Source organism: Protopterus annectens, chromosome 9.part0 (assembly GCF_019279795.1).
Source record: "Protopterus annectens isolate FY-2018-M chromosome 9.part0, PAN1.0, whole genome shotgun sequence".
Lineage (NCBI taxonomy): Eukaryota > Metazoa > Chordata > Ceratodontiformes > Protopteridae > Protopterus > Protopterus annectens.
In genome coordinates, this window is record NC_056743.1 from 863,056,176 (window position 1) to 863,067,582 (window position 11,407).

An 11,407-nucleotide genomic window follows, 5' to 3' on the forward strand; every position below is an offset into this window, starting at 1 on the left:
TTCTAAATGACAAGCATTCTTTAACTAATGCTGGTAAACTCCTAGACTGTAAGGCTTGCTTTAAAAGAAAATATAACTTGGGTACTAATTTGACATTCTTTTTAATATTTCTAAACCACAATTCCATCCTGAATGATATTATACATTAGATAACTCTGGTTTCTCTTACCACTGCAGGTTTACGTACCTTGAAGTCCAAATGATGTCTGCATGAAAAGAAAACTGAGGATGTACCACACAGTCATGTTGATTTTCTAAATATTTCCCAGATTAGTTGCTGTTGTCTGCAGTTTTTGTTGCTGAGAAGTTTCTGGGTGGTGCATTAAATATGCCCTTTCTCTTTGTTTTTAATATGATATGCATCACTGTACTTAATTTATAGCATGGCTGATAAGGTAAATGACCAGATTGGTTCACACCACAGCATATGGTAGTTTAAAATCCCCTTTTTAACATAAAGAGAACTGAAAAAAGTCACTTCTGTCATACCAGTTCCCCTTTTATATGCATTTTTTTCATGTTATTTTTTTGAACAGGATGTCAATTTTTTCATTAAGATTATAATAAATTGAGTGATGCCTTCTTTATTCTAAGTTCTTGGATGGATGATCCTGTGTTTTTTTTTTTCCTTTTCTGCACTATGACTCCCTTTCTCATGCATGCGTTTAAAGAGATTATTATCTCTGGCTTTTTCCTAGCTCCATATTTCATCTCCTTTACTCTGTGGATAGTTGCTTTCTCCAGATGACGACTAATTGCTGTTTTCTCTGCTTGATGTATAACAATTACTTATTACATAGAACTGCAGCTCCATTCCACATTCATGCCATTGTCATTTGTTCTCCTTCACCCATTTTTGGAACTAGTATATTAATTTGCTCTGATTTTTCAGAGTGTTGGGGTGGGGATTAAATGCTTAGTTATACATTTAAAGCATTTTTCAGGGCAGCATGATCATGCAGTCCCTGAGGATGGTGGGCTGCGTCTTCCATTCCCACTACCTTTTTAAACTGACTTCAAGATCACTGAACCTTGGAAAAAAGGCAATTCTCTGAGGCACAGCAGTTTTGGTGATATATTTCAATTTAATTGTATTTAAATTTTCTCACTTCAAAGGATCACACTTACCATCCTTAAACTTTTAGAAGGAATCTGTGTTCTTTAGCAATTATTGATATAACATGGATTAGAAAACACAGTCATTTAAAACGGCATGGCTCAGTTTTACACATGGACTAATAAATAATAATTACATTTTAATTAATGAAATATAAGGTACTTCATATGGGTAATGATAAGTCAGTGGTAGAATACAATGGGATTGACCAAATTACACATAAGAAGTCAGGAAAATGACTTATATAAATAAACATTCATTAATAAATTACCAGATACAGCATGAGAAAGCAGTTGACAATGTAAACAAAATGCCAGAATATGTTTCACTTGAAATAAGGTTATGAATAAAATGGTATTTTGCCTCTATACTGCTGTCTTGTTAGAACAGTTAGAGTGAGTCCTGAAATGCGGAGACTCAGAATTGGTATATATAAGTTTGGGAGGTGTGGGGGCTGCAGGGGGGGACGTGCCCCCCCTGTAAAAATAAGTTTAAAGGAAAGAGTGATTTACGATATTTGCCTGTCTTTTTAGGCTTTTTTATGGCTTTTCGATTACCAACATTTCGATAGGGATCTATTTTGAGACTACACAGAGACAGAGAAATTCAGTTAATGGCTGTAAAGAAAGAGAGACAGACAGAGAAAGAGTTCAGTGAAGGTCCACAAATAAAATAAATTGTAGGAAATCTATGATATGAGGATAGGCTAACTGAATTTGAGCTTCATTTGGAAGAAACAAAATCATATTAAAGTCATATACTATGGTATCAGAAGACACTAAATGAGAAGGGGTGAGGTTACTGGAGCAATTGGAAGTATAGTGGTAAAAGAAAAGGGGACAGATTTCAATTACTGAGTTCCTGCTCTGTGGCATAGAGGCATAAAGCACTAACTAAGAGCAAGATGATGTGGGATCAAAGAGACACAGTGTAGGGAAGGAGCCTGTAGGGGAAAGTGGGAGTGAACAGCTGATGCTGGCTTGTCTTTCTTAAGAAGAGTCAGGCAACCTAGTTTGCTACTCTAATGACTTCCAGTGGAAGCTGCAGAAAGTACAGCAGCACAAAAGACCATGATGTGTACACTAGCTCACTAAGCAGGTCTAATGTCTTGCAGCTGGATTTTGATGAATGAGTGGGAGCGTGCAAACATTGTAGACCCAGTATGATGGTCCCCAACTTGATGGCACTTACTTGATGAATGAGTGGGAGTGTGCAAGCATTGTAGACCCAGTATGATGGGCCACAACTTGATGGCACTTGATGAATGAGTGAGAGCGTGCAAACATTGTGACCCAGTATGATGGCCCCCAACTTGATGGCACTTGATGAATGAGTGGGAGCATGCAAGCATTGTAGACTCACTATGATGGCCCCCAACTTGATGGCACTTGATGAATGAGTGGGAGCGTGCAAGCATTGTAGACCCAGTATGATGGCCCCCAACTTGATGGCACTTACTTGATGAATGAGTGGGAGTGTGCAAGCATTGTAGACCCAGTATGATGGCCCCCAACTTGATGGCATCTACAACAGAGTTGCAAGGTCAAAGACAGGTCAGTTAAAAATTCTCCCGATGGCTGCCTATGTGATAGCCCTTTACCAGTTAGCTCTTGCCTTCCAAGTACTACTTGATATGAACAGTACAGCCACTGAATGATCAATCTCCTGTAAGACTGATGATTTTTCTCAGGAGGTGATGTGTGCTGTAGACAACAATGACTATAGAGAGGAAAAGCTGGACCAGACAGGCTAGAATGAAAGGCTGCAGATGGTTTGCAGGCATAGTGCCAGAAAAAGACTCAGAGGGGGGTCTGAGTGGTATGCATGTATCCTGTACAGTAGACAAAGTAAGACTAATTTGTGTTATGAGCTTAGAACATACTTTTAATATAAACTGGGTATACAATAGAGCACAGGCGTAATTCCAGGAGTTGGAGCAGTATCAGTAAAGAAGGTAGATGCACCCTTGAGGAAAGCACTTTGCTTTTAAAACCAAAATCCCACAAATAAGTTGCAGCAGCATACAAAGCTCTTCCAAGTTAGTCTTCTTCTTCTGTTTTGGCTGTTCCCATTAGGGGTCACCACAGCAGACCATCTGTTTCCATTTCTTCCTGTCCTCTGCATATTGCTCTGTCACACCAACCACCTGCATGTCATCTCTCACCAATGTCTATAAATCTTATCTTGGGCCTTCCTCTTTTCCTCTTACCTGGCAGTTCCATCCTTAGCATCCTTTTCCCAATATACCCATCATCCCTCCTCAACACATGTCCAGACCAACATAATCTTGCCTCTCTGACTTTGTCTCCAAACTGTCCAACCTGAGCTGACCCTCTAATATACTGATTCCTAATCCTGTCCATCCTTGTCACACCCAGTGCAAATCTTATCTGTAACTCTGCCATTTACAGCTCTGACTCCTGCCTTTTTGTCAATGTCACCATCTCCAACCCATACAACATAGCTAGTCTCACTATCCTCTTGTAGACCTTCCCTTTCACTCTTACTGGTATCTGTCTGTCACAAATCACTCCTGACACGCTTCTCCCCCCATTCCACCCTGCCTGTACTCTCTTCTTCACCTCTCTTTCACACTGATCATTACTCTGAACTGTCGATCCCAAGTACTTAAACTCATCCACCTTCACCAACTCTATTTCCTGCATCCTCACCATTCCTCTATCCTCCCTCTCATTCACACGCATGTATTCTGTCTTAGTCCTGCTGAACTTCACTCCTCTCCTCTCTAGAGCATATCTCCACCTCTCCAGGGTATCCTCAACCTGGTCTCTACTCTCACTACAGATCACAATGTCATCTGCAAAACATCATAGTCCATGGGGCCTCCTGTCTGATCTCATCTGTCAACCTGTCCATCACCATTGCAAATAAGAAAGGGCTCAGAGCTGATTCTTGCTGTAATCCCACCTCCACCTTAAATGGATCTGTCACTCCCACTGCGGACTTCACAACTGTCACACTACCCTCATACATATCCTGTACCATTCTTACTTACTTCTCTGCCACTCCTGAATTCCTCATACAATACCACAACTCCTCTCTAGGCACCCTATCATATGCTTTCTGCAAATCAACAAAAACACAATGCAACTCCTTCTGACCTTCTCTATATTTCTCCATCAACACTATTAGAGCAAACATCGCATCTGTAGTGCTCTTTCCCGGTATAAAACCATACTGCTGATCGCTAATCATCACCTCCCTCCTTAACCTAGCTTCCACTACTCTTTCCCATAACTTCAAGCTGTGACTGATCAGTTTTATCCCTCTGTAGTTACTACAATTCTGCACATCACCCTTATTCTTAAAAATAGGTACCAAAACACTTTTTCTCCACTCCTCAGGCATCCTCTGACTTTCCAAGATTTCATTAAACAATCTGGTTAAGAACTCCACTGCCATTTCTCCTAAGCAACTCCATGCTTCCACTGGTATGTCATCTGGACCAACCGCCTTTCCATTCCTCATCCTCTTCATAGCTGTCCTTACTTCCTGCTTGCTAATCTGTTTCACTTCCTGATTCACTATCCCCACATCATCCAACCTTCTCTCTCTCATTCTCTTCATTCATTAGCCCCTCAAAGTACTCCTTCTATCTGCTCAACACACTCTCCTTGGTTGTGAGTATGTTTCCCTCACTATCCTTTATCACCCTTACCTACTGCACATCTTTCCCAGCTCGGTCCCTCTGTCTAGATAATCGGTACAGGTCCTTTTTTGCCTCTTTAGTGTCCAACCTTTCATACAACTCTCCATAAAGTCCTTCCAAGTTAGTGTTGTGAATAATTTATTATTTAATTTAATTTATAATTGCATTATTTTCTTTTGTAGTTATTGTGTTGTATCATTGCTTGCTTTGCCTGCTTGATAGCTACAACTGGCACACAGCAGCTATCCTTTTCTCAAGCCTCTTTGTCTTATTCCATCTGTCTCAAGCCTTTTTAAAGGTATCAATATTTTTACCCTAATAAATTCCATTTGTGTACAGCCTGTGTACACCTCCCCACCTCTTCTACTTACCTGCTGACTTTCACTGTGTGCTCCTTACTGTTTCTCTCCTGGTCTGCTGATTGTTTCTTGTGGTGACTGCCACTTCCTGGCCCATCCCGCTCCGTTTCCTCTCTACACTCTGGCTCATTCTGCTCCTCTCCCACCCCCATTCCCACCTGCTCCCATATTATTTCCTTTATACCTAACCACCTAATCCCTCCCACCTCAAACCCCACCCCTTCCTGTCTGCTAGAACATTCTAAACACCTTACCCCTCCCCTACGTATCACTTAATAGGTTAGCCTGCTGCAAATCCTCCTTCTTCCTACAGATCTCCTACTCCCCCTACAGGTTGTTTCACCCAAATTTTACTTCAGCTCTCTAACAGATCCAAAAACTTACTATTCCTAGTCCTTTACCTACTCCCCACTCCATCCCAATCCTACTTCCCCAACTTAGACCATGGCTATTGCAACCATCTCCATTTTCCTCTTGCCCCCATTACTTCTCCTTCTCATTCTTACATCTTGTACTACTCCATTACCACCTGTCCATAGAGATCCCACTAATCCCCATATTAACTGCCTCTCATCTCTGCAGTACTCTGTTACAATCTCCTCCTCTATCTTACATCTTGTACTACTCCATTACCACCTGTCCATAGAGATCCCACTAAACCCCATAATAGCTGCTTCTCATCTCTGCGGTGCTCTATTACAATCTCCTCTTCTATCTTTTCCATGAACATCCCTCTGCCTAAAATCAAAATTCCTCCCCCTCACTCTCTAGCATCTAAAACCAAGACTAAGTACTTGACCTACAACCCACTTAAATTCAAACTTTACCATCTTCATGTAGCCCTGCTTCTATCAGGAGGCATACATCCAAATCCTGGGCCCATCCATCACCCCCACCATGAATAACTCTACGTCTTCCTACTTAAAAAAACTCATCCTTTCCAAACAAACATATTTTCTTTTACTAACACCTGTAGTATTCCAAACAAAGTTTGTGAAATCCATGCCTGGATAGCCATCCACACCCCTGATGTCATCACCCTAACAGAGGCTTGGCTAAAACTCCAAACCTCTGATAAAGACATTCTCCTCCCTGGTTATACTATAGTCCGCATAGATCACCACAACAAAAAAGGGGGCGGCGTATCCATCCTCTACTCCAACCACCTCACTCTTACAAGTATTATGAAACTGATCCCATCCTTTTCTCCTGCTGAACTACTGACAGTTAACCTTAAGATCAATGGCCACACCACTATCACAGTAGCAGCCATCTATATTCCTCCAGAAGACAACATTCTTCTGCTCAAAAATATTCTCTCATACTTTTTTCAACACATCCCCAATGAAACTGTCCTCCTTGGGGATGTCAGCATAAACTGGTTAACTCTCAGTAATCCATGGCTTTACACAGCTAATCTCACAACCTACCCATACAAACAACTCTCACACATCTATTACTCTTATTGACTGGGTACTTGTATCTAATTCTTCCAAATATCATAACCCTGTAACCCTACCAAACACCCTGAGTGATCACTCCCCTATAAAAGTGCTTAGGTTCACTCTCCACTTCTCAAAACCTCCTAGATTTATTACCTGTCGCAAACTCTCTAACATCCATCCAAAAACCTTTAATGCCGTCGTCTCAAAAGTAAACTGGAAATTCCTTTCCCAACTCCCACTAGAAGAAGCAGTCCTAGCTTTCAACCCCACCTTCCACAGTATCTTAAACTCACTTGTTCCCCCTCACAAAGTCTGAATTAAGTCCAACATATCTCCATGGCTATCAAAAGCCACTCATACCCTTATGATAACTAGAGACAGATTATGGAATAAATGGTCACAAACTAAGATCCCTGCAGACTTGCAAAAATATAAAGAACTCAGAAATCTGACAAAAAAACATAAAGATAAAAAGGACTTCTATAACAAACCTCCCACAGCCCTAAGATCTAATCCTAAAATATTCTGGAACTCTGTTAACCAAATATTGCATCCTGGTAATCCTAGTTCCCCTAATCCACGTCCAGACATGACACCTGAAGAAACTGCCACAATCTTCAATACCTTTTTTATAGATTCCATATCTAAGCTACTGAACCCAACCCAAACTCCTCTACTACTAATACCTCCAACTTCTCTGAACCTGCCCCTAATACTATCTTCTAAAATACCTTCGCCCTCAAACCTGTAGCTACTAGCTACATCAAAACTCTACTCTCTAAATTAAAACCATGCTCAGCATCAGCTGACAATATTCCTTCCACTTTTTTTCTACTAGCAGCTGACTCTCTTGCTCTCCCTGTATCTATCCTAATTAATCGTTCTGTCTCTGAATCTAAAGTCCCTTTCATCTGGAAACAATGCTACACTCTAACTATACACAAAGGAGGTAACTCCTCTGATATCTCCAACTTTAGACCTATCGCTATCCTCTCCCATCTCTCTAAAGTACTAGAAAAATGTATTCATAAACAAGTTATGCAGTATCTAATACAGGAAAATCTGTTTACACCCACTCAACATGGCTTCAGACCTAAACATAGTACTACTGCAGCTCTATATTTCTTCCTCAACACTGTCTTGATAGCCATAGATGACCATAAACTTATCTCTTGCCTATTCTTGGCCCTCTCAAAAGCTTTTGACACCATCTCACATTCTCTTCTGCTGCACAAACTGCATAACCTCAACTTCTCCTCTGATACTGTTGCGTGGTTCTCCAGCTACCTCACTGATAGATTTCAATCAGTGAGATGGCTCTCTGCACTCTCCCCTCCTCTCCCTGTAAAAATGAGTGTACCTCAAGGTTCTGTCCTAGGGCCTTTACTTTTTAATATCTTTACTTATCAGCTCTATACCTCCTGTCCTCAATCATCTTTAGTGCAATACACAGATGAGTCGACAGTCATCACCATAGCCAACTCTCCCTCTAACCTCTTCTCAGCTACTGGACATCTTTTAACTTAGTTGAAACATGGCTATCCAACAACCAGCTCATCCTTAACCCTAAAAAAACAAAGTTTTTACTCTTTCTACCTAACAAATTCAACAGTATTAAACCCTCCTTCTCCATACAGTCCCTTAATAACACTCCCATTCAGGTAGAATCCAACATGAAGCTCTTAGGCGTCACCATCGACAATCAGCTTAGATTTGACTTGCATGTTAATAACTGTATCAAAAAGATTAATTCAGAACTAGGGCTCCTTTACTGTAACAAGAAATTCCTTATCTCTGAAGCCAAGGTTACTCTTTCTCTTACCTACCTTCTACTCAGTCTAATGTGCAGCTCTCAAATTCTCACAAATCTCAACACTCCTGACCAAACTCGAATCTACCTACAACAAGGTAGCTAGATTTGCTGCCCAACAAACCTACAAATCCCATAATTATCCCACCAGCTTCTTCTCTCTCAGTTCTCAGATCATCCATTCTATCCTATACCAGCCTTCCTACTGCCCAGCACTATCCCCTCTCATCTCCCATTATTCTCCCTCCAGACCTCTCTGAAGCTCTAACCAAGACCTAATACAAATCTACAAACCCAAGTCTAAATTTGGGCACAACATGTACAGCTATCATCCCACTATTGCCTAGAAAAGGCTCCCACTAGAAATCAGGACCCTTACACATCCTAAACTATTTAAGACAGCCACCAAAGAGTACTTTAAAAGTCACTGGTCCAGCCACTGCACTCTCCCTCCTTAAACATCCCCTACTTCTCATACCTTAATCTACTTTCTGCTCTTAAATCACTCTTCTCACTAGCGTTCTCTAATCTTCTTTGACTTCTCTTTCTACTGTCTCCTAAAATCTATTAAGTAAATTGTCTCAGAGAAACATTCTATTGTAATTGTCTTGCCTTCATGCAACTACATTATGATAAAATTGGGTTTTTGTAACCACCTACCCCAAAAACTATATTCAGCTTAATGACATTTCTTTTTATACATCTTGAAATAGTTTTGCTATACTCCTGATTATTGACACTATATAACATTGTATTGCTACTTAATGCCTTGTAATAATCTTGTAAGATTGCTGTTTAATGCTAATTTATAATGAAAATTGCATAATATGTTGGAGCTTTTCTCCCCGGGCCTCCGCTGAAAAAGGGCTCTTCAGCTCAGTCGGACAAGCCTGGTCAACAAATGTAAAATAAATAAATAAATATAAAATAAATAACTAATCAATAGTAAAAACTATATTCCTCTGAAACCTTGGCTATTACCTTCCAGGGAGGATAAAAGACACAGGCAAACATAGATCAATACATACTTAATGTTCAGCCTTAATTAGTAATTTTACCAGCAAAACTATTATAAAACAGTTATTTGTAAAGCCACACAACTCACTTTTGCTGTATAAAATGAACAGCTAATGGGGTAAGTGGATTTTTTAAATGCCTCTTATATACTTGTGTATCCTGTATTTCTGAAATATTTTTGTTTCTCTTATATAAAATAAATTACATGGACATCTCAGGACATAGATTACTCCTTCAGAATAGCAAGTGTACTTTTCCATTATACTTTTCCATTACATCAACATTTTTTTTGTCAATAAACTCAAATGGATGAACAATCCTAATACATTCTAAGCACTCTCCACCAACAAATATACCCCGGGAGACAGAGCTGCTGTGATATTTAAATTAGCTCATAGACACAAAATCCCCCAGACTTCTATTACAACAAATTACATTTGGTTACTAAATGAATTACAATCAACAATATTCACAGTTCTTCTTCTAATACAGTTTTCTCCTTGCTGATCATAAAACACTTTTCTGACAATTCTTTCTATAGGCTGTACCACTTTCCAATAGGGCAACCTGAACATCTTATGGGTCATACTAATGTTGTAAAACAATTAATTTAACCATAGGTTCCTCAACCTGAACATCTTATGGGTCATACTAATGTTGTAAAACAATTAATTTAACCATAGGTTCCTCAACCTGAACATCTTATGGGTCATACTAATGTTGTAAAACAATTAATTTAACCATAGGTTCCTCAGCCAAAAAAAAAAAAACTCTATTGAAGGCAACTACTTATATAAGAAATTCATTATAAGGTAAAGGAGCCAGAAGATGGGCTAGATGATAGCTAGTCCCACGTAGGCAGTCCAAAGTAGTTATACATTTTTTTAGAAATGTTATTTTAAACTGCATGACCTGGTATACCTATCAGAGTGACACATAAAAATGAATAGTGTTAGAATTCACAAATTCAGTGAAAGAGAAAACAAGACTTCTGTTAATTATATCACAACCAAATTCACAAGCACAATGAGTGCATCACAAACAGTAGGTCATCTATAAAGTAAAAGCAGTGTATGACCGCCTGCTTAGAGAATGTAGATTTATAAATATATTCTTTAAATGGAAATCCATAGCCAAATTATCATAGGCTGGGTCAAAGGAAGCACTTACAGCAGTGTCTTTCATCTGATGGTAAATTCTGTGATCAAAAACAAAGACTATACTTACCATAGAGTAACTAGTGTTACCCAAAAACTTATTGAAAGGTTCCGTCCCAAACCGATACTCAATATTGCTACATAGACTTTCCACATCAAATGTAAGCCAGAAAATGTCATCTTACCAGATCAAATCTGAAATCTCTACTGTCGCTAATATATGAGATGAGAGGTAAAACTGGACTCAGTAAAATTTTCCAGGGTGGAAATGCAGTCTTTTATATATCATAGGTAAGCAATGAAATACAACCATTTTAGGAGTAGCAGAATACAGCTTCTTACTAATTTTATCTTCCAAAAATATCTTGGCCTCATTCTGTTAATATAACTTATTATTCTTTTCTAACACTTTTTCATGCTTTTCCTTGTCGACAACTATATGTTTATTGGGCATCTCTCATCCTCACTATAACCCCTTTAAAAATGTAATAACTTTGCCCTTTGCTACTTACACTAACTTCGTATTCAGCTGTAAGTTTTCTTGCTAAGAACGGTGCCATTTATTTACCTGTACCCACTTCTACAGTCACTGTTGGGGGGTTGGGAGGGAGGCTGTTTTATTTGTTTTGGGAAATGCAAAAGAAACTCACCGAGAAACCTCAAACACTGATGCAATTAGTCTACTTTGACATGGAGGCCCTGATGTAAACACTGGCCTAGAAGATGCCTTTCTTTAGTCATAAGCAAGTAATAGATGTCATCAGAAAATGGTTGTGCACCATTCCATCACCAGTTAACAATTCTCTTAGACTGTATACTTCATGGAAGTGGT

The 11,407-nt window shown here is 39.4% G+C and overlaps 1 protein-coding gene across 1 annotated transcript in view; it reads right to left on the reverse strand.

Moving 5' to 3' along the window:
* LOC122810600 (HLA class II histocompatibility antigen, DP alpha 1 chain-like) overlaps positions 1–329 on the reverse strand; it is a 47,858-nt gene extending 47,529 nt beyond the window's left edge. Inside the window, exon 1 of the mRNA XM_044082176.1 lies at positions 188–329. Coding sequence (XP_043938111.1) covers positions 188–245 — 58 coding nt within the window. The 5' untranslated portion in view covers positions 246–329. The remainder of the gene's footprint in view (positions 1–187) is intronic.
* Positions 330–11,407: the final 11,078 nt, after the last annotated feature.